Source organism: Heterodontus francisci, chromosome 24 (assembly GCF_036365525.1).
Source record: "Heterodontus francisci isolate sHetFra1 chromosome 24, sHetFra1.hap1, whole genome shotgun sequence".
NCBI lineage: Eukaryota > Metazoa > Chordata > Chondrichthyes > Heterodontiformes > Heterodontidae > Heterodontus > Heterodontus francisci.
In genome coordinates, this window is record NC_090394.1 from 30,005,136 (window position 1) to 30,029,126 (window position 23,991).

Below are 23,991 nucleotides of genomic sequence, written 5' to 3' on the forward strand. Positions count from 1 at the left end.
CTATACTAGGGGCAATTTATAATGGCCAATTTACCTATCAACCTGCAAGTCTTTGGCATGTGGGAGGAAACCGGAGCACCCGGAGGAAACCCACGCAGACACAGGGAGAACTTGCAAACTCCACACAGGCAGTACCCAGAATTGAACCCGGGTCGCTGGAGCTGTGAGGCTGCGGTGCTAACCACTGCGCCACTGTGCCGCCCCTTATGTGGGAAAGGGAATAATATCATACTGCCACAGTAGGGAGCCCTCTTTTGTGGTAGAAGCAAAGTTATGTTTTGCAGCCAATGTCGAGGAGCCATATCTCAACTGGGAAAGATCAATTCTAATAATGAGCATCTATATCCCTCATCTTCATGCCCAAAATGTTGAACTGAAAAGAAAGAAATAACGTATATTTAAATTCCTGCATTGGCAAGAACATTCATGAACGTAAAGAAAGAAAGGAGCTGCATTTATATAACACCTATCACAACTCCAGAACATCCCAAAGTGCTTTACAGCCAATGAATTACTATTTTGAAGTATAGTTGCTGTTGTAAATTAGGAAACATGGCAGTTCATTTGCATACAGCAAAATCACACAAGCAGTAATATGATAGCATGCAGCGTTTTACCCACCAAAAGATTGCAAACTATCTTGCTCAAAAATACATGAAATCCATTTTAATTCCAATAATGCTTTTCATGGACTTTAAAGGACTGCACACTTGAAAAGTTAATGTCCAGGACTTACAAAGATGACATTAAATCCTCCTGTCACACATTCAGTCTTGTGAGTGATCTTTCATTTTCATTTACAGTCATCTATGGAAATTTATATTATTTCTGTGGACTCTCCTGACTTATTCATAATCCATCCAGCAGCAAGCTTTCATACTGGACTTTGACCTATTGTCCTAATTCTCTTCTGCTTTCTGATTGGAGATTATTTCATTTGTTCTGCCATCTGAAGTTGTGATAGGTGTTATATAAATGCAGCTCCTGTCTTTCTGTATTTGAAGAACCAAGAACAGGGTGTAAGGGGGTGATACTGTTTGTTCTCTAAAGAATAACAAACTCTTTGAAGAAACAAAGTTAGCGCTCCCATCTCCAAAAGATGAATGCACTGTCCAATCTAGTACTGACACACACACTTAAACCTGGGCTAGCCAGGGGAGAAAAAAAAACAGGGTTTCTACTCATGATCACTATCTAGCGACCCTCACTGGAAAGAGAGTGGGTGTGCGCATGTGTGTGTTTGCGAGTCAGCATGCGCCTGTGAGCATGCATGTGAGTGTATGTGCCTGCATGTGTACATCTATGTGCATGTGGCTGTGCGATTAAGATCATGCTATGCAATAGTGCTGTCCAAATCAAAGAGACACTGTTTGCCTAAGATGTGACATTATCAAGAATGGCTGAATGGGTGGAATGCTGGATCACATGTGGAAGCTATGTGGAATCATTCCCCAGCATGTGAGGAGAGGGCAAATGGGAGGAGGAGAGGAAAGGGGAAAGTTGGAGGGAAAGAGGTCCCGAAGGGAAAATGTCTTCAAGGAAGAATAGATCAATGCAAATTTCACTCTTTCTGTCTATTTATACAGAGTCTGCCACGGAATATTCCAGCTACTGTTATCTCTCAGGCTTTCTGCCATTCCTGCCAGAAGAGGAATGGACAGGAGCAGGAGAGTTCATCGACGTCAGAGGAATCTCCTGAAGACAATGAATTTTTTGTGCAGGAGCCACGATTGAGACGGAGACCAAACCTTAAAGTCTACGGAATTGTATGTAACTGTTAATTTATAAGATTAACTAAATTTATTTGTCAGAAAGTTAAAGTAAAATGCCCATACTTGTGATGTACACTGAAGATCTCCTGCATGTTGTAAATTGAAGTGTCCAAAGCTCTCACTACCTTAAAATATGAACCATTTTTTGAGGGATGAAGGACAGGGTTATAATGACTTACTGCCAATGTGAAAGGAATCCAAGTAGATTCCAGTCAATTCTGGCTGAATGTGGCCAGTCAGCACACTAACCCTAATCTGCATTGTTTAGTGATCTATTGAAGCTATTATGGAACCAAGAAAAATTAAGAATGATCTAAAAACTACACTGGACTACAATACAATATCGTATGATCTATAGCGGCACTGTGAGGTGATGCAATGGTGTGATCTAAGCCACATCTGGCTGTAATTGTGTCCTTTTTCTTCATCTGTTTTATAATTTTATTCAGTCTCCTGTACTGTCCCTGTGCCACACATTTTCCCTAGTGAAGGCTAAAGGGTGGAAATCAGCTACTGGGCCATCACTAATGTCAGTATGCCAAGGTTTCCCTGGTCCCCTGTGGAAAGAAGCTCCTGACCTCCAATTTACTTCTCTCCAGGGCAGCATGGTTAAAATAGGAAACCTACTACATGGGGCAATTTGTGGTCACAAACACACACCTTACTGCTCCATATTTACCAGAGCTGGAATATATGCAGGCACATACTCAATTTTAAAAGTTCCTCTTACATCAAGAATGGGTCATTTTTACTTTGTGTGATAGTGTAAAATGAGTGATATCTATTGACTTTCAATAGATATGAAAATCAGGAGAGATGTATAATGGGCGTCTGAATCGATATTGCCTGTTCCACACTGTCACCCTAAGTCAAAATTATCCTCAGCACATTTATTATAATCATCATATTTAGACTTATAAAGCATGTTTGGTGCAATGTGCCTGATCATGATATCCTATTAAAAAGGCACCATCACTTCAGTTATTCAAACATTCTGTGTGTCTCTTAAATGTCTTGAATTTCCTTCCTCTGTATCTTCCAAATTAATATAACTTCAGCCATTTAGCCATCTCCCATTTTCCTTTTAATCACTCTCAGGACACATCCCTTCTTGTTGTGTGTCTATTTTTCCTTCTTTTCTTCGACTTGTTCTGTTTTTTTCTAAAAGCTGTTCATCTATTATTTCTTTCCAGCTGTGATGTAGGGTTCACGCCTGAAATGCTGACCAGTTTATTTTCTCAGTAGCTGCTGAATGATTGCGGCTTCTATTTTTTTCAGATTTGCAGCAGTTTTGCCAGGCCCACTGTACTCCCCACCCCCACTCCTGTGAAATACAAATCAGCCAGAATACCAGTCTTTGTTCTTACTTGCACTAAGGCCTGAATCTCCATTGCCCTTGCCTTTGGCACAAGCTCCCTTAGGCTCAGATTATTGACTAAGAGTTTCACCATCATCTTCAAATCCCTCTATGTCTTTGTCCCTGCCTGATTCAGCCAATTCTTCTGGCTGTGTCTAGTTTAGTTTAGTTTAGTTTAGAGATACAGCACTGAAACAGGCCCTTCGGCCCACCGAGTCTGTGCCGACCATCAACCACCCATTCACACTAATTCCATATTCCTACCTAATCCTCACCTGTCCCTATATTTCCCTACCACCTACTTATACTAGGGGCATTTGTTAATGGCCAATTTACCTATCAACCTGCAAGTCTTTGGCATGTGGGAGGAAACCAGAGCACCCGGAGGAAACCCACGCAGACACAGGGAGAACTTGCAAACTCCACACAGGCAGTACTCAGAATTGAATCCAGGTCGCTGGAGCTGTGAGGCTGCGGTGCTAACCACTGCACCACTGTGCCGCCCCTGTGTCTATTCCACTTCTCCATCACTGGCCTATTTCTAATTTCCATTCCTTCTTTTCCATTGGTCAGGACTCCTTGTGACTCTGCACCCATCTTTTGGAACTCCATCCCTAAAATCTCCTTGCCACCCCTTTCAGACTTTGAAAAGCCACCTAAACAACATCTTGTTTGCATTTGCTTCCCCCAGTCCCTCTCTTCCCTTTCTCTCCTGCTGCTCAATGTCCATTTATTGTCCTTCACCTGTTAAAATGCTCTGACCTTTGTGCGTGTGAAGTACCAGAAAAACCCAAGTTGCTTTGGTTGCTGACTGGCTGCCATGTACATGAAAGTGAGCAAGAGTTTTCTGTGGCACACACATTAAGATCTGTTGTTCTTTATTTAAAATGGGCTTTAATGTTAAATATTACAGTGAAGTTTAGTAAAGACATATGATACATGTGCATATTGCCACGATTTAATTTTAATGCATTCACGTAAATGTCTTGTTTTACGTTTTGTTATGTATAAAATTTAGGGAAGACCAAAGTCTCCTTGCACCTTCCCCAGACAACAAGATTATCAAGGTATGTTGACCCAACAAAAAAACTTGCCAATTTGCGGATATGTTTTATAGGCCTTCCAGCAAAAGGCCACTGATACTGAACCTAATAGTTTCTTAGACTCTCAGCCAGTAAAATAAGATAGGATGCACTAATTATATAGAGTGCCATTAGCTTCAGAAGGTGCATTTTATGATAAAACAGACTGTCTAAAGCCTGGCACTTCTAACGTAGATTAAAAGCTTGGTCTGTATGATCTCCTAGACTGGTTTCGATTGCCTGAGGGGGTCAGAAAGGAACTTTCCAGAGTATTTTTTTCTTGGGTTATTTCTCTGTCATTTTGTCTCTCCCAGGAGATTGCATGGCAGTGGGAGGTGGGCGGGGGACAGGGAGTGTTTAGTCATGATGCTGTGGCCATCATGGTGTGGGGCACGCCCATCAAATTCATACTTTGGATGTTCATAAAAAATGAAATGGTTAGTACCTTTATTTTACATCTGAGTTTTTGTTCATTGTCATATCATTATTGGATAACAGTATTAAAAAATAACAAGCTTGGATTTCTGGACATGCCTAAGATATCCATTCCAGATGCACTGCATCATGATATAAATGTTTCAGCTTTGAAATTTGTATCTTCTGATGCTTAATGCACGGAACCGCTGGGTCACCAAGCTTGTACTTATTTTGGGAAATTAAGAATGTGAATGCTAAAACAGAGCAGGCTTCCATTTTGGGCAGCTGGAGAGTAATTTGGACTTTAGGCGATATTGTAATTCCCACTTTGTCTACTTCATCTCCTGTTAAACACCTCCTGATTTTTGGAAAAAGGAATGGAACCCTTTAACAGAACCATGCTTCAAAACACAAACCAAGCCAATTCTGAAGAAAGGTTACACCTGAAACAGTAACTTGTCTTTTCTCTCCACAGACTAGCTTGCTGTGTATATTTACCATTTTCATTTTTTTACATAGAATTTACAGCACAGAAAACAGGCCATTCAGCAGAACCATTCTGTGCCATAGTTTATGCTCCACACGAGCCTCCTCCCACCTCTCTTCATCTAACTGTATCCATCTCTTTCTCTCTCACTTGCAACAAGTTGCATTTATATCAAGTCCTTAAGGTAATAAAATTTTCCAAAGCTCTTCAAAGGAGCGATAATAAAGCAAAATTTGACACCGAGCCACATAAGGAGATATTAGGGCAGATGACCAAAAACTTGGTCAAAGAGATAGATTTTTGAGGATTGTCTTAAAGGAGGAAAGAGAAAAAGAGAGGTGGAGAAGATTAGGGAGGGAATTCCAGAGCTTAAGGCCTAGGCAGCCAAAAGCACCAGTGCCAATAGTGGAGTGATTAAAATCAGGGATGCTCAAGAGGCCAGAATTAGAGGAGTGTAGATAGCTTGGAGAGTTGTGGATCTGGAGGAGATTACAGAGAAAGGGAGGAGCGAGGTCATGAAGGGAATTGGAAACAAGGTTGACAATTTTAAAATTGAGGCATTGTTTAACTGGGAGCCAAATAGGTCAGCGAGCACAGGGTGACAGGATTTGGTGCACGTAAGGACACGGACAACAAGAGATTTGGATTACCTCAAGTTTATGGAGGGTAGAATGTGGGAGACTAGCCAGGAGAGCTTTGGAGTCTAGAGGTAACATAGGCAGGGATGAGGGTTTCAGCAGCAGATGAGCTGAGGCACGAACGGAGTTGGGTGATGTTACAGATGTCGAAATAGGTGGTCTTAGTGATAGCGCAGATATTTGGTCGGAAGCTCATCTCAGGGTCAAGTATGACACTAAGATTGCAAACTGTCTGGTTCAGCCTCAGACATTTCCCAGCAAGAGGGATGGAGTCAGTGGCTCGGAAACATAGTTTGTAGTGGGGATCAAAGACAATGGCTTTGGTCTTTCCAATATTTAATTGAAAAAATTATCTTGCTTCCCTTAAGTACATCTGTGCTATTCTTCTCAACCACTCCATGTGGTAGCTAGTTCCATATTTTAACCACTCTCTGGGTTAAAGCAGTTTCTCCTGTATTCCTTAATGGATTTTTTGTTGTCGATTCCCATTGTTTGTATATCTTTCTTTTTATTTACATTCACAGAAATTTTAGAGAAGTCTGCTTAAATCTAGCCCTGCTCAAACCTTAATCCAAAGCAAATTTGGTGTTTATCCAGAGCAATCTCCAGCACCAGGATCCATTTTGTTTTTTGAAAGTTTAAGGTGCTACATTAAGTGCATACTGGGATATTCTAGCTAGAAATCTGATTCCAAATGGTAGTCATGGCAATGTTAGCAAGAGATCAGAGTAACATAATAGATGGTTCTTTTAAAAGGAACCAATAGAAGTAGAAAATAAATTAGCACGGATTGTTCAGTCAAGGTTCATGCATTAAATAGCTGGTGTTCAGAATTTTAATGATAGAGTGAGCTGCTTTAAAGGGACACTAGCTTTGGAAAGAAAAAATGGGTAACACCTAACTGCATTTGTATGCAGACATACAAGACAAGGTTATAAATGACATTGCAGCAGACATTTAAAAATTAATTTTGCCGAGTGCTTCCTCATGAAGACTGTGTCCCTTTAACCCTCACTTCTTCGAAATATTGGCTTTAAGAGAGTAATCACCCTAAATTATTTCAGAGGTCCTTCAAAACTGTGGACATGATGACAAAATGTTGAAAAGAACACGTTGTGATTATACTTCAGGTTATTGAACCTCCAGTAATTAATTTGAAATTTGAGGAGTGTCCATTGAAGTATGTATAATGACTTTTCTAACAAGCTCTTTAGCTGTACATTGCAATCTACAGAAGACAGGAAGTTGACAAGTTTTGCTTCATAACCTGATGAAATGTGCCCAACATTCTGAAAATTCTTTCTTGCCACCAAAATAAAGATCATCAGCATGCTTGTCATCATCGTTTGCTGTACACACAAGATCTCTTTTCAAACTATGTTATGCTACTCATATTCTTTATTTTATGCTTTTATTACTTTTTAACTGACAAAATGAGCAGAGCAATGACATAATGGGTTGGAATGAAAAGATTGGTGGCAGATTTCACATTGTGCTCTCTGCTTTTCGCATACTGTGAGTTCTCCGATAGATTAATAGATACATGTTACCTATTGTCTTGCATTACTGACCTTTGAACTCCAATTCCCATCCTCCAACGTATTTAGATGAAGATTTGTCAGATGTCAGCAGTACCAAGATGGAAACTCCTAATTCCATTAACGGCTGTGATCCTCTGAGTATAGGGGTAAGTAACTTTGACAGCTATTTATAACCCTCTCTGTGTGCATTTTACTTGTCCGCCATGTTAACCCTTTGAGAATTATTCTGGCATTGAAACAAATGATTTGATTTGAGAAATGTTCTGATTGAACTGTCAGAAAAAAATATTGAACAAAAACATTTGTTTTTGTCTCATCCTGGCTACTTAGAGTCAGTCAGGTTTGACAAAGCACCCCAAGAGCTACACATAAAGCTCGATAAAATCTGTAAACCATGGAGAGAATTCAGTCACCGGAAATTCCCATTGGGAATGCTGGATACGCCATGTAAATGAGCACTTCCGTCAATCTTCCACCAAACTTATGCCAGCCAATCAGGAAAGCGCCTGAGGTAATTACGGGCAAATATGAATAAGTGTAAGGTAGTGCGCATTTGGGGCAGAATTTTGTGCGGCTGTTAGAAATGGAAATGGTGGCGTGGGGGCCGGAGAATCGCATCCTAAGCATCTGGCCAGAAATCCGGCATTGTGACATCAGTTCAGGATATAGTCAGCAGCGGGAAAGCACCAAGGTGGAATCTGTTTTAAATTACTGAGCATTTGCAGCTAATTCACATCAATTTAATGGTGCCTTCGGGTTCACGATCTATAAAGGCTGGCGGCACCGAGGCAAGATTTCAGTGCCATAAAGGGTAGGCAGCCATAACAGCACTGCATAGGGGAAGAGGAAGTTGCGGAGGCCACTGTCGGACTGCAGTGCTGTGCACTCTGCAAGGGGAGGGGGGTGTTGGGATCTTGGGGTCTCTGCAAAGGGGGTTGGGGTCTGGGGGTCTCTGCAAGGGGGGGGGCCGCAATCTCAGGGACTCTGCAAGGGGGGTCCTTGGTTTTGCATGGCTTTATCGGGTGAGCAAACGATTGGGTAAGGTGTGTGGTTGCCCATACTGCTGGATGAGAACACTGGGCACTGAGAGCCATCAGGGAGTCTGCCAGGACAAGTTGCAAAAGCTCAGTTTACAGGGCAGGATTGTCTCTGCAACGACATTCTCTGTTGGCCATTGGACACCTGGCATGGGTCTCTTACACCCTGTCTTTTTGGACCTCTGTGGCGTGATGCACTGCCTGCTATGGAGAGAGGGCCAAGAGGCAGCTGCGCCTGCCCATGAAGCTCCACGACAACAGCAGCAGCAGCCGGCCATGCTACGAAGGGCCCGTCTCCGCCAGAGCATGTACCGGACTCGAATCAGCTATCTCCAGATGTCCTACAGCATTGCCAGGGAACACAACGCCTTGCTAGGAAAGCTGCCACCGATTTATGCGCCCTTCTGCAGGACGAGTTGTGACCTATGGGATTTGGGGGCTCCCCCAGGTGCAAGGGGTGATAGATTGCACACATGTGACCATCAAGGCTCCAACGGACCAGCCAGCTGCCTTCATCAACATAAAGGGCTTCTATTCAATCAACATTCAACTGGTCTGCGACCACCAAAAGCATTTCCAGCAGGTGTGTGCCTGCTTCCTGGGAAGCAGCCATGACACCTACATACTTCGACAGTCCCAGAGTGACAGCTTTTCAGGCCCCTTACACGCATTCAAGGATCGATTCTCGGGGACAAGGGGTATCCATTGAAGACTTGGCTACTCACCCCTGCGGGGAACCCTCGAAATGCAGTGGAGGAGAGGTACAACACCTGCCATAGGTCCACCTGAGCGACCGTCGAGCAGGCCATTGAGCTACTGAAGATGAGATTCCGGTGTCTGGATCGATCCGGTGGAGCCCTGCAGTATGCATCAGGGAGGGTCTCGTGTATCGTTGTGGTCTGCTGTGCTTTGCACAATCGAGCAGTGCAGAGGGGGGAGGCCTTACATGAGGATGAGATGCTGAGTGACACCTCCACTGACGAGGAGGACGCGGAGGAGGGAGATGAGCAAGCAGCACTGGATGTTGAAGCCGTTGTACTGGAGACCAGGCATATTTAGCAATGGGCCAAGGAGGCAAGAGACAATCTCATAATTACCTGCTTCCAGCCATCCTGAAGTCCACTCACAAAGAAACCAAAAAAGAGAGACCTCAATGCATGTAGTCTGTCGCCTCCTGTCCATTTGTGTTCCATGCCTAGCACCCAGCTGAAACATGCGCTAGCGTCCATGGCCGATCATATTTAAACCAGGGCTGTGCTTACACTGGCATTCCACTTAGAGGGAAGGGTGAAGTCAACAGCTCACAATTAAGGCATGATAGAATAATCACTTCTACACAATGAACGTTAATGGCTTGAACAAAAGAACTTTATATGAAGCATCACATCTCAGATATAAAACACCCATGAAGCCCCAAGTGTGTCTTGGTGCTTTTCTGTTTACATTTACAAGTGCTTCTATGAGGTGTGAATCCATTGCTAGCAGCTGGGCTGGAGGCAGGCTGCTGATCAGGCTGCTCCTTGGCTTATGATGATTTTGATGGCTGCTCTCTGGCTGCCTGAGGCCTGGAAGGCCTCGACTGCCTGATGGTTTCCTGCACAGGTGCAGGACTCTCCTCAGGCATCATAGCCACTGGAGCTGGGCTCATTGGCGGAGGGACTGTCGGAACGTCCTGAGGGGAGTCCCCAGCTGTGAAGGTCAGCCTCTCCTGCTCCCTTTCAAGGCTCACTTGAATTTCCCTGCTCACCAGAGAAGGACAAGTATCTGGAGAAGACTCCAGGTGCCTCGTCCTTCTCTTGCCTTGCCACTGCTGTGTTGAGATCATGGCCAAGACGATGGTGTGCAGGTCTGTGCGCATCTGTGGGATCTGGCTCTCCATGAGGGTCGCCAACCTCTCAATGGAAGAAGCCATGCACTCACATGCCTGAGACATGGCAGCACTCATGGCATGGATGGACACCTCCATCATCCGCTCATTATTGTGCATTGCCTCTGGCATCTCCACCAGATGTTGCCTTACCTCTCTCTGCAAGTCCAGCATGCCCTGTGCTGTCAACACCAGAGGCTCGTCATCAGCCTGAGGCTCAGCATGGGCCTGGCCACCCAGTGTCCTCTGACTGTGAGAGGCCTCGACTGTCTCAGCCTCAGCCAGCTGCTCGGGTGCGTATGCAGTTCTCTCACCATCTTGTGAACCTGATTCTAAAGCTGAGCACAAACCCACCAAGGTGAATCTATCTGGGCTGGTGGAAGGTGCAGGAGAGTCATAGGACCGTGCATCCTCTGAGTGCTCCTCCTCCTCGGAAGTGGGCGTCTGGCCCCCTTCTGGCTGAGTCTGCTACTGATGCCGATCTGCATGAGAGAACGCAAACATGTGTGGGCTAGGTTGTGCAGATCGTGTCATGTCCACCATACGTGTTGTGGGTCTCCAGAAGTGAACTGCATGTCAATGGAAGGCAATCCTCACTTTCTTGAGCAGACACTCCAGTCCCTCCATCGGATAAGGCACAGCCAACCTGTGCCCCTACCAATTCTAACACTTCTTCCTGTGCTGTGGAGAGAAGCAGAAGATCTGGTATGCCTCCGCCTGTTCGGGCTATCTCCCTCCTGTTGTGGGCCTCTTGTCTTGCAAGTGGGAAGAGCGAGATAGTCAGACTTTGCAGAGAGATCAACATGGCAGTTCTGCTAGTGTCAGCCACTCGTCCCTTGGTGGGGTATCATATATACCTCATGGTGCCGCCCGCTCTCGGGGCACTTAATGGGGGTGAGCTGTAAAATAAGGTGGCCTGTGGCCAAGATGCAGCCATGCATCTGTCAGGATGAGGTGAGGCTTGAGCCCCACTGCCAGTAGAGTTGTAGTGCCTCCCCCCCCATGTCCAGCATCCTCCAGTGTAGCCACTCGCTATCCCTAAAAAGGAGAGAGTTATGGAGCTGTCACATTGGCAGAACGAAGGAAATCGTTGACCCTCTTGCAGCACTGGACCCAGTTATAATGGGTGACCCACAGCTGTTAACCTCCTCAGCTATCTCCATCCAGGCTTGCTTGGTCAGGTGGGAGGACCTCTTCTTGCCATTGCTGGGGAAGAGGACCTCCCGTCTTTCCCTTGAAGCCTGGAGGAGAACCTCTAGGAAGGCATTGCTGAACCGTGGGGCCACCAGGTGTCTCGCACCTGACATGGCCTTTCTTGGCTTCCAGACAACTAGTGGACTTCTGAGTCCTTAGTCAACAGCACAGCAGTTCAGCAGCAGAGGGACCCCAGGCAGGGGGTCAGCAGCAGAGCGACTCCAGGCAAGGGGTCAGTAGCAGAGGAACCCCAGGCAGGGGGTCAGCAGCAGAGGGACCCCAGGCAGGGGGTCAGCAGCAAAGGGACCCCAGGCAGGGGTCAGCAGTTCAGTAGCAGCAATGGCAAAATGTCATCAAAGCCAAAGCAGCAGCAAAGTCAGTCAGTGAAGCAGCAGTTTAATCAGGGCGAGCAGCACTTTAAAGATGGTGCCAGCACCTGCGTTGTCTCTACTGACGACGCCATTGGCGCCTTGCCGCCTGCCCTCGGCATGTGATTGGCCGAGTCCCGCGCTTCCAATTTGATAATTGGCCACCCACTGCATGATCACGGTGGGCGGCCGCATACGTGACGAGCAGCAACAACACCCATTTTCGGGTCTGCCGCCAGGACCCGCAACGGGTTAACCAAATTCTACCTTTGGTGCCAAAATAGCTAAGGGTGAAGTTGAAATAGATTAAGCCGTTTTAGCTGACTCTGCACTCAACATGCCCAAATATTGTAGATCAACCATCAACAAAGCCAATATAATGCTGAACCCAATAGACAAAATAATAGAGAACAGCAACATACATTTATATAGTATCTTTAATGTACAACCTGCCCCAAGGCCCTTCACAAAAAGATGTAAGGAAAACAAGACCTATATTATCACAATGTCTACACTTCAAAAAAGTACACTTCAAAAATTGTAAAGCACTTTGTGATATCTCCTGAGATTATAAAAGGTGCTATAGAAATGCAAGTTCCTTCTTTTACAATAATTAGCTACAAAATTTGCAGAAGTAACAGTTTCTCAGCAAATGAGAAAAGGAAAAGACATGTATATTTTCAACATGTTTTTCAGTACTCCAGGATAACTGAGAGAGCTATTGGCCTTATTAACCTAATGTTTTAATGTTGGTGTTAGGACACCAAGACTAATGCAGTATATAGGAAGGCCAGGATTATTTTTTTATTACTTATTGGTTTCTGTTCTAGTTTATGTGAATCACAAGAAAGCACCCTTAGGCAATCTATGAAAATTGGGCAACACTGAAAGCTGACAAGCAATTAATAGTTGCTTTACAGTGACATTTCATTTTATTCTCCACTCTTCGCTTTACCACTTTCCTTCTCTGTTTTGACCTCAAGGTTCTCTTCCATCTGTATTATGTTTTAATATGAACAGAGAGCAAATGGAGAAATGAACTTCTATTTAAAAACTGCATAATGCAAGCATTTCTGTTGTCATAGTGACCCAAAATAAACATTGCTGACTTTACCAAACACTTTGGCAACCAATTTGATGAGCTGTTTTGGAATGGAAGTGAAACTGCTTTGCAAATCAAATAGAGCAGTTGTATTTGCTCAAAGGAGTGTGTAATCCATAAATCTAAATGGCAGCTCTTACCCATGCCCCTCATACAGGCAGGGTCAGTGCTCGTGTCTTACTTGGTGATTTTGCTTACACAAAGCATTGTGGGTAACAACTATGGAGCATTAAAGGTTGGAGGAGAACAATTGAAAGAGGGAGGTGAATGGAACGGGTGAAATGATGACAGCAATGCATGTCCCCATTTAATTTCAAATGATTCGATGTACCATGAGATTCCAACCTGAACTAGAAAATTAAACTTTAGCCAGCTGCTTTGTCTGATGGCTACCACACACTTGAGTCATTAGTCTTTGTAGCTATCTCGAGAAAATTTGTTTCAGGCTCTGCTTTAGTCATTGGAAGGCTTGCTTATTCAAGAGATGGGCATCCCATCCAATCAAGATCTTGTGATCTGAATTCATCCATTTCAAATAAATTCATTCAATATCCATATTTGGGCTGAAATACTTCAGATTGAGCCCTGCCTATCCCAATTAAAGAAAATGTCAGCAGAGATAGCTAATGGCAACATACTACCCTTGTGTCTATGTGGTACACTTTCATTGTACCACTTGTATCTCACCCAAAAGTTCATTCCCCCTTGTGTCTGCTTGGAGTGTTGGCAGGATATTTGGTCAAGGGCACAAGAGCTGAGCCTGACATCCACACACAAACAATTTCAAACAGAAGAGTCTATGGATAATGACCAGGGGCAGGAGGTCTGGCAAATGTTTTCTTTCTCAGTATCCTGGAAACACTGGTTCCAAGTGTAATACTGCCACCTCAATCTATCTAAGATTGGCTAACATGCCAAAAACAAAATAGCCAGACATCAAACTTTTTAGACCTTCCTGGTCGGTTAACTTATTTTCACTTTGGGACATTTTACTGCTTTAAAGTTGCTGAATAAATTCAAGTCATTTTTATTTGAACCACTAGCCAAAAATAATCCCTTTAAAAAAATGTTCTCATGTTTCATCTTTATGTTGTTTCTAGTTCCCAGATGTTGGAAAGAATCACACTTTAAACTTGGAAAAGGCTGGAGTCAGTCTTGTTTATTACAGCACCATGCTCTGTGCTGTGGGACCTGGTTCAACTGGTTCTTGCGTTACATATAACATGACTCCCTGGTGCAGCCATGAATGTGGCCCCTCACTGGAACACTTACACATAACAACTAGTTCCTAGCTAATTAGTTCCTAACACTTTACAGACAGTATAACAATTTCTTCTTCTTTTGGGCCTCCTTATCTCGAGAGACAATGGATACGCGCCTGGAGGTGGTCAGTGGTTTGTGAAGCAGCGCCTGGAGTGGCTATAAAGGCCAATTCTGGAGTGACAGGCTCTTCCACAGGTGCTGCAGAGAAATTTGTTTGTTGGGGCTGTTGCACAGTTGGCTCTCCCCTTGCGCCTCTGTCTTTTTTCCTGCCAACTACTAAGTCTCTTCGACTCGCCACAATTTAGCCCTGTCTTTATGGCTGCCCGCCAGCTCTGGCGAATGCTGGCAACTGACTCCCACGACTTGTGATCAATGTCACACGATTTCATGTCGCGTTTGCAGACGTCTTTATAACGGAGACATGGACGGCCGGTGGGTCTGATACCAGTGGCGAGCTCGCTGTACAATGTGTCTTTGGGGATCCTGCCATCTTCCATGCGGCTCACATGGCCAAGCCATCTCAAGCGCCGCTGACTCAGTAGTGTGTATAAGCTGGGGGTGTTGGCCGCTTCAAGGACTTCTGTGTTGGAGATATAGTCCTGCCACCTGATGCCAAGTATTCTCCGAAGGCAGCGAAGATGTAATGAATTGAGACGTCGCTCTTGGCTGGCATACGTTGTCCAGGCCTCGCTGCCGTAGAGCAAGGTACTGAGGACACAGGCCTGATACACTCGGACTTTTGTGTTCCGTGTCAGTGCGCCATTTTCCCACACTCTCTTGGCCAGCCTGGACATAGCAGTGGAAGCCTTACCCATGCGCTTGTTGATTTCTGCATCTAGAGACAGGTTACTGGTGATAGTTGAGCCTAGGTAGGTGAACTCTTGAACCACTTCCAGAGCGTGGTCGCCAATATTGATGGATGGAGCATTTCTGACATCCTGCCCCATGATGTTCGTTTTCTTGAGGCTGATGGTTAGGCCAAATTCATTGCAGGCAGACGCAAACCTGTCGATGAGACTCTGCAGGCATTCTTCAGTGTGAGATGTTAAAGCAGCATCGTCAGCAAAGAGGAGTTCTCTGATGAGGACTTTCCGTACTTTGGACTTCGCTCTTAGACGGGCAAGGTTGAACAACCTGCCCCCTGATCTTGTGTGGAGGAAAATTCCTTCTTCAGAGGATTTGAACGCATGTGAAAGCAGCAGGGAGAAGAAAATCCCAAAAAGTGTGGGTGCGAGAACACAGCCCTGTTTCACACCACTCAGGATAGGAAAGGGCTCTGATGAGGAGCCACCATGTTGAATTGTGCCTTTCATATTGTCATGGAATGAGGTGATGATACTTAGTAGCTTTGGTGGACATCCGATCTTTTCTAGTAGTCTGAAGAGACCACGTCTGCTGACGAGGTCAAAGGCTTTGGTGAGATCAATGAAAGCAATGTAGAGGGGCATCTGTTGTTCACGGCATTTCTCCTGTATCTGACGAAGGGAGAACAGCATGTCAATAGTCGATCTCTCTGCACGAAAGCCACACTGTGCCTCAGGGTAGAACAATATATAGCATATATAACATCCCATGAGCCAAGTGTTCTTTAACCAGTGCAAAAAATAGAACTTGTTATATGAAAAATACCACACAGCTTTCCAGGCACAATGACTCATTCATGATTAAAAAGTGTAATTCAAAGCATTTCCAGACCTTGTTCTTTGTGTTATAGCAAACACTGAGACCTCGATTCCCCAGCGTCATGTCAACTACCCCCGAACCACCTTGCAATGATTCGATTCTACGAAGGACCAAAGAAGAAGACCGGGAAATACCACACAGAAGGTAAGACATGTGCCATTATTAGATACAAATTGTCCCTGATAAATGGATACCAGTGCATGACTGCCACTATATTACAAATCATATTCAATTCTTGTTTCTACAAGGAGGGCAATAAACCACAAAGAATACAGGCCCTTAGTAGCCTTGCTACACCCAAATGGAGCTGGTACAACTGTATGCAATTTGGATTGCTTTGACACCAGTCAAAGAGACGACTCATCTGAAAGGGTTGTTCCAGTGTCCTGAAAGGCTTATAAGACCCCTTTTAGTTCTTTGCATTTTTGCCCTGTTTACTTCTTCTTTCCCATGCTGCAAGCTCTTTTGGACATTATTTAACCTTCACCTTCCAAATCCTTTTGGTTCCTCAGATCATTGTATATTATATTTCTTTCACAGAACCTTACAACTCCTCACCTCCTTGAAACATCCCGTCCATTGATAATCCTAACTGTGGAACTCCTCACCTCGCACATTCATCACTTCCTTCTACAATTTTTATATCCAAGCTTGATGTCACCTGATTCCTACTTCTTGACTTAGCTCATTATTTCTCCTTACTTTTCAATCTTGGTAGTCTCCTACACTGTGGATCTAGACCTTTCTCCCAGGTGTACTAAATAAATGTTTTTAAATGGCTGAACGGCATTATTGAATGTGCTAACACTGGCCTGCTACAGTAGATTATTTTCCTAAGATTTGAGCTGTAACTAAGTGGATTTAACAGCCAGTTACTGCCCAAAACACTGCTCTTCAGGACAGCATTGGCATCCCTTCAGTGTGACTCAGTAACATACACTCATTAACAAAGTAGAATAACTAAAAGCTGTAAAAGAAATAGCAACTTTTTTGCTCTGATTTGGCCTGAGAAATTATATTTCCACTGATCTTCCTTTTGTTGATCTCTGTTAACTGTAGATGTTTGATCTCATTATAAGTGGAAGCTCTAGGACTGTTTGTCAAGCTTAGTTCCAAGCTGAATTTCACTGTTAGGTTAGGAAACATTCGTCTGCTGAAAATTCATGTCAATGTGCATTATTGTCTGTTCACTATTTCCTTACATTCATTTTAGTTCCTGTCAGTGAATTACTGTGTTTTCATTGCCAAGTGTACAATATTAAAATAATAATTAGATTTTGTATTTATGCTCTCATTTATTTCTGATCATTCAATATTTAATGAAATGTTTTTCTTTCATTGTGATTATAATGAATATTACATTATCAAGGTCAGGGAATGGAACCCTTTATCCAATTTTTTTTTGTCATCTGGTGTCAGGATCAAGCACTTCCAAGACGCCTGCAGAATGGTTAGATGCAGATGAATGTTCTCTTACTCTGCCTCAATAACGTGTCTTTCACCTAAGCCCAGATGTGCTGCCTTCATTGCTGCAGTGTGACATCCCTGTACAATACAAAGCACAGATGCCAATTTAAGGAAGCATTGTGTTGAATTATGGGCCAGTGTCTTGCACAAATGAGCTGACACTGCCCACGTTCAATTCAAGTAGGATTCTTTCAGACAGTGAAGAGGGAATATTCATCCCATCCGAATTCAAACTCAATTTTCAGGTGCAAAAGGACAGTGTACTAGCCCACTGTACCACCTGATATCTTTCATTTAAAAATGAATGATCTTTCATTTTGAGTAATTACTGTATTTTCATCTTTTGTGTAATCATCTAGTCATATGTTGTTTTGAATTTTTTCCCCCTTCCCTAGTGCCTATTTGAAGAAATACAGGTAATTTCTCATGTAACTGTCCTGGTTTTATAACCTGAATTGCCTATCGCAAATGTTTGTCAGCATCTCTTGTATTTTGTGCCATGCTGAGCTCATGAATGTTTAGTGCCCCACATTAGTTGCATCTTCATTTAGGCTTTTATGTCTAATAAACCTTGGGGTGTAGCCTTTGCAGTGGCAGAGCTAAGGTTTGGCCTGTTTGTGGGAGTGCCAGTATGTTCATAATCTTAGTGTCACATTTGACCCCGAGATGACTAAGACCGCGTATTTCAATCTCTGTAACATCGCTCGACTTCACCCCATCTCAGCTCATCTGTTGATGAAACTCTCATTCATGTCTTAGTTGCCTCTAGACCTGACTATTCCAAGGCATTTCTGGCTGGTCTCCCACATTCTACTCTCCGTAAACTTGAGGTCATCCAAAGCTCTGCTGCCCATGTCGTAACTCATACCAAGTCCTGTTCCCCTATCACCCTTGGGCTCACAGACCTACTTTGGCTCTCAGTCAAGCAATGTCTTAAAATTAAAATTCTCATCCTTGTTTTCAAATCCCTGCACGGCTTCGCCCCTCCCTACCTCTGTAATCTCCTCAAGCCCCACAACCCTCCTGCGCTCCTCTAATTCTCGCCTTTTGTGCTTCCCTGATTTTAATTGCTCCACCATTGATGGATGCACCTTCAGTTGTCTAGGCCTCAAGCACAGGAATACCCTCCCTACACCTCTCCACCTTGCTTTTCTCCTTTAAGCCATACCTTAAAAACTACCTCTTAGACCAAGCTTTTGGTCTTTTTTTATAAGTTCATGGGATGTGGGCATCACTCGCTAGGCCAGCATTTATTGCCCATCCCTAATTGCCCTTGAGAAGATGGTGGTGAGCTGCCTTCTTGAACCACTGTAGTCCTTGGTGTGCAGATGCACTAACAGTGCTATTAGGAAGGGAGTTCCAGGATTTTGACCCAGCGACAGTGAAGTTATGGCGATATAGTTCCAGGTCAGGATGTTATGTGGCTTGGAGGGGAACTTGCAGCTGGTGGTGTTCACCTGCACCTGCTGCCTTTGTCCTTTTAGGTGGTAGAGATCGCGGGTTTGGAAGGTACTGTCAAAGGAGCCTTGGTGAGTTGCTGCAGTGCATCTTGTAGATGGTACACACTGCTGCCACCGTGCATCGGTGAAGGGAATGAACATTGAAGGTGGTGGATGGGGTACCAATCAAGTGGGCTGCTTTGTCCTGGATGGTGTCAAGCTTCTTGAGTGTTACTGGAGCTGCACCCATCCAGGCAAGTGGAATGAATTCCATTACACTCCTGAATTGTGCCTGGTAGATGGTGGACAGGCTTTGGGGAGTCAGAAGGTTAGTTACTCGTCACAGAATTCCCAGCCTCTGACCTGTTCTTGTAGCCAGAGTATTTATGTGGCTGGTCCAGTTCAGTTTCTGATCAAGGGTAACCCCCAGAATGTTGATAGTGGGTGATTCTGTGATGGTAATGCCTTTGAACATCAAGGGGAGATGGTTAGATTCTCTCTTGTTTGAGATGGTCATTGCCTGGCACTTGTGTCGCGCGAACGTTAGTTGCCACTTATCAGCCCAAGCCCGGATGTTGTCCTGTTCTTGCTGCATCTGGACACAGGCTGCTTCAGTATCTGAGGAGTCACGAATGGTACTGAACATTGTGCAATCATCAGCGAACAACTCCACTTCTGACCTTATGTTGGAGAGAAGGTCATTGATGAAGCAGTTGAGAGGTCCTGGAGTTGAGATGATTGACCTCCAACGATCACAACCGGCTTCCTTTGCGCTAGGTATGACTCCAACCAGCGGAGAGTTTTTCCCTAGTTCGATTGACCTCAGTTTTGCTAGGGCTGCTTGATGCCATACTCGGTCAATTGCTGCCTTGATGTCAAGGACAGTCACTCTCACCTCACCTCTTGAGTTCAGCTCTTTTGTCCATGTTTGAACCAAGGCTGTAATGAGGTCAGGAGCTGAGTGGCCCTGGCGGAACCCAAACTGAGCGTCACTGAGCATGTTATTGCTATTGTTGTGTAATGAATGTGCTGTCCAGCTCTAGTAAAGAGGGCATCAGTGACCAGTGAGTACAGTGGTGTGCAGCCGTTTGAGATGCCACTAAAGTCCACAGCTGATCCTTGGTAGGAGCCAGAAGTGAAGAAGTTCAAGGCCATGGTGACTTTGACGGCTACTGGCAGGGCATGGCAACCAGTGCTGTGAGGTACGAGTTCTTTGGCGGCAAGGGCACAGATGTCTGAGAGTCCTTGAGAGATGCCTTGAAAGTCACAGTCTCCTGGTTCTTGGTCATCTCCGGGTAGCTCCATCGTGGGTGGTAGATCCTGTGTTGAGGGTTTGGCCTCTGTAGCCTTCCTGCCCCTCTTTCTTCTCCTGTGCCCTCCTGATACCTGGAGTTCTGCCCTTCCTGCAGAGGGTGTTGCCATTGGGCCCAAAATCTGACAGTTGTGCCCCCATTGCCTTCCTTCTGGGCAGGTGGCCGACCAATTGTCCTTGGCAACCTTGCCCCCTGTTCTTCTGCCCCCACAATGCCAGGAGGTACTGACCCTGTTCAATGCCTGGGTGCAGAATGCCCACTCTCCCTACCACCTGTGCAGCGCCAAGGGTACCCCCCAACTACCTAGTGCCGAGTGCCCCTTTGCCCTGCTGACCTTCTTATGGGGCTGGGATGATGCCCTGGGACAGTCATGACTCATTTCCCAGTCTTTATCTGCCTTCCTTCAGTTGATCTGTTTCTGAGGGCATGGGTAACCCATGGGCTCCTTTAAAAATTTCAACATCCAACCTTGACGAGCTCATAATGAGCTTTTATACTGCTTTAATTGGCTTCAATTGGGATAACAGTGGGATTCCTTTCCCACCCTCCCCCCAACCCTGGTGAACATTGCCAGTGCCAGGAACAGTGCCCTGTAACTGATACATTGCCGGGCACTGGTATTTTCAGGGCCCCCAACACCTCCATTCCCGCTTTCAGGAGGCCTCAAAAATTCAGCCCCAAATCTTATTTGTTGAAATAATGATAGGATATGATGGATTTTGGTAGAATAGCTGGAAAGAAATCGGTTCCAATCACAGCGGGGTAAGTAACCAAAGGATACAGATTTAAGATCATTGGCAAATAACCCACAAAAGAGTTGAAGAGAATTTTTTTTATACAGCGAGTTGTTCTGGTCTTGAATGCACTTCCAGAAACGGTGTGGAAGCAGTTTTAATAACTTTCAAAATGCAATTGGATATACACTTAAAAAGAAAAAAAAACTAGTGGGCTATGGATAAAGAACGGGGGAGTGAGACTAATTGAATAGTTCTTTCAAAGTGCCGGCGTGATAAACCGAATGGCCGCCTATATGATTCAATGAGTGAAAGCTGAGGAGTTTAGGATAGCCCTTAAAATACATTCTGACAGTACCATTTGCTTTAATATATAGGAATAGGTTTTAAGAATCATGCAGAGTTTCATGTGACAAGAGTGTATATCAGTAATTCAGTATACGCCACAGGGTTTTCTGGGGTATACTGAATATCCCTCAACCAACATCACTAAAAGATCACTGAAAGAGATTATCTAATTGCTGTTTGTGGGACCTTGCTGTGCTCAAACTGGCTGCTGCGTTCCCCACGTTATAACAGGGCTTCACTTCAAAAGTACTTTATTGACTGTAAAATGCTTTAGGATATCCTGAGGCCATAAAATGCACTATATAAATACCAGTTCTTTCTATAATTGCCGAAAGCAGTTTGAAGAAAGACTTTGAGTGATTTGAATAACTCTTTTGTGGTGTTTGCCTGTTGTTCATTAGCCGCACTTTAGTAACTGTGACATTGCAAAAATAGTTTTACACACAATTGTGTATTTTCAAGGTCCTGCTTGTGGTGTGGAACTACAATAGCTGTAATTATAGAATTAACCAAACAAGGCGTCAGTGAGTAGGTTATTGCTGAGCAAGTGCCACTTGATAGCACTGTTGACAACCCCTTCCATCACTTTGCTGATGATCAAGAGTGGACTGATAGGGCGGTAATTGGCTAGGTTGGATTTGTCCTGCTTTTTGTGCACAGGACATACTTGGGCAATTTTCCTCATTGCTGGGTAGATGCCAGTGTTGTAGCTGTACTGGAACATCTTGGCTCGGGGCGCAGATAGTCCTGGAGCACAAGTATTCAGAAATATTGCCAGAATGTTGTCAGGGCCCATAGCCTTTGCAGTATCCAATGCCTTCAGCCGTTTCTTGATATCGCGTGGAGTGAATCAGATTGGCTGAAGACTGGCATCTGTGATGCTGGGGACCTCAGGAGAAGGCCGAGATGGATCATCTACTCAGCTCTTCTGGCTGAAGATGGATGCAGATGCTTCAGCATTGTCTTTTGCACTGATGTGCTGAGGATGGGGATGTTTGCGGACATCCTCCTCCTCCTGTTAGTTGTTTAATTGTCCACCACCATTCATGACTGGATGTGGCAGGACTGCAAAGCTTAGATCTGAACCATTGGTTGTGGGGTCGCTTGGCCTTGTCTATTGCATGCTGCTTCCATTGTTTGGCATGCAAGTAGTCCTATGTTGTAGCTTCGCCAGGCTGCCACCTCATTTTTAGTTATGCCTGGTGCTGCTCCTGGCATTCCGTCCTGCACTCTTTATCTGACCTAATATCTCTTTTTGCGGCTCAGTGTCATACTTTGTTTTATAATGCTCCTGTGAAGCGTCTTGGGACGTTTTATTATGTTAAAGGTGTTATCTAAATATAGGTTGTTGTTATTGAGAGGTGTTCTACTACCTGGTGTTAAAGTCTATACATTTGTTTCCATGGTGCCTGTAAACTGAGTGAGGTAGGCTCACTATGCAGCAGGAAAGAGCTGTCATTTGTTCTAATTCTTATTATGTCAAAGCAATAAGAATTGTTCTGGCTAAAGAAAACATTGCTGTCTGTGCTAGGCCTTTATTGCTGTACAATATTCTGCAAGTGCTCTCTAATATATATCAGTCTCAATGTATAGTGAAAAACCATTGAAAAATTGTTTTTTTTACAGTTTCTTGTCACCATTTTTCCCCCTTTTCCTTCTCCTCTGAAGATGTTGACTCCTTACTGAGGCACTGTTCAGTGGACATCAAGTGCCCTATAGTGCCTCTTCCCAGTGCTCATTAGTCATGTGTTAACCTTGACTATGCGAGGCAGCAAGATATTCCATCAGTGTTTCCGGTTTCCAAGTCATTAATTAACGCAATAATTGGAAATGCCACATCTTCTGACCACAGGTAGCCTGACTGATTCTCTGTCTGTCACTCCATCAGGGCTATGGGACTGGAAAAGAAATCTATAAATATACACCGTTCTCTTTACATCCACTCCACAAGAAGAATTTGACAAAATATTTTGATAACTTAATTAAATCAGCTGTCAAGCCATATCATTGGTACTTGCAGACTGCTCTACTTCGCTGTCTCAGGGAAAACCTAATGAGTTATGTTGGATATATAGATGTAAAATATGATCCTGGATGGCTGTCATCAGATTGTAATGCAGTGACCCAGTCGCGGGCTTTGGATGACCTCATAAACAGTGAGAACAAAGCTCGAGGAGTTGTCACTGAAACTCTAAGGTTGGACTGATCCTCTCACAGATATACAATTTTTATATTACGGTCAATCCAATTTTGTTCCAATGGTATTCATGTTTTTTTGATCTTATCAATTAGTGAGATAGGACTTGATAGAGAATCCATTTGTGTTTCAGGACCTTGCTATTTTGGTTGAATTACAAAAAGGATTCAGGATCCTCTCCATAATATTTCATACCAGAGCAACCCTTGAAGTCCATTCGGTAATTTTTGAGGGTATAAGGATTTTCTGTCCTTCAGTATTTTGATTGTCTCTCCAGTCTGGACATCAGTCAATTCATCAGCCTCTATGAAGGGAATATTTGGTTTGGGTGCAATGAGAGCACAGAATTGACCTTGCACCAACCCAACATGGCAATCAGGAGGCCCAAACCACTTGCAGTCTTCAGCCTCGTGAACACTTTGTTGGTGAGCTGTGAACCTGCTGTAGCTCGCTGGTTCCCTAGGGAGGAAAATTGACCACTTACCCCATGCAGCCGGTTGGCAGGTAAGCCCTGTCTAGGGGGAAGGTGTGGGAGGAGGTTGGCACAAATCCCGGGAGGGGATGGTGAGAGGACAGCTCCAGCCTTCCCTTTAAGTCCTGCTAGTTAAGCCTCTCAATGCTTGGAGAACTGGTGACTTTGGCCCTTGCAGTGATCGCTGGACAATGACTGACTTTGCATTGATGT

The 23,991-nt window shown here is 44.3% G+C and overlaps 1 protein-coding gene across 6 annotated transcripts in view; it reads left to right on the forward strand.

Moving 5' to 3' along the window:
* card11 (caspase recruitment domain family, member 11) overlaps positions 1 to 23,991 on the forward strand; it is a 250,123-nt gene that overhangs the window by 160,856 nt on the left and 65,276 nt on the right. For 5 of the 6 annotated variants that reach the window (XM_068055824.1, XM_068055819.1, XM_068055821.1 and 2 more), the window contains 5 exons: positions 1,587 to 1,766; positions 4,148 to 4,196; positions 7,361 to 7,440; positions 15,840 to 15,952; positions 17,671 to 17,691. In XM_068055824.1, coding sequence (XP_067911925.1) covers positions 1,587 to 1,766; positions 4,148 to 4,196; positions 7,361 to 7,440; positions 15,840 to 15,952; positions 17,671 to 17,691 — 443 coding nt within the window. The remainder of the gene's footprint in view (positions 1 to 1,586; positions 1,767 to 4,147; positions 4,197 to 7,360; positions 7,441 to 15,839; positions 15,953 to 17,670; positions 17,692 to 23,991) is intronic. The other variant, XM_068055823.1, reaches the window with a different exon arrangement.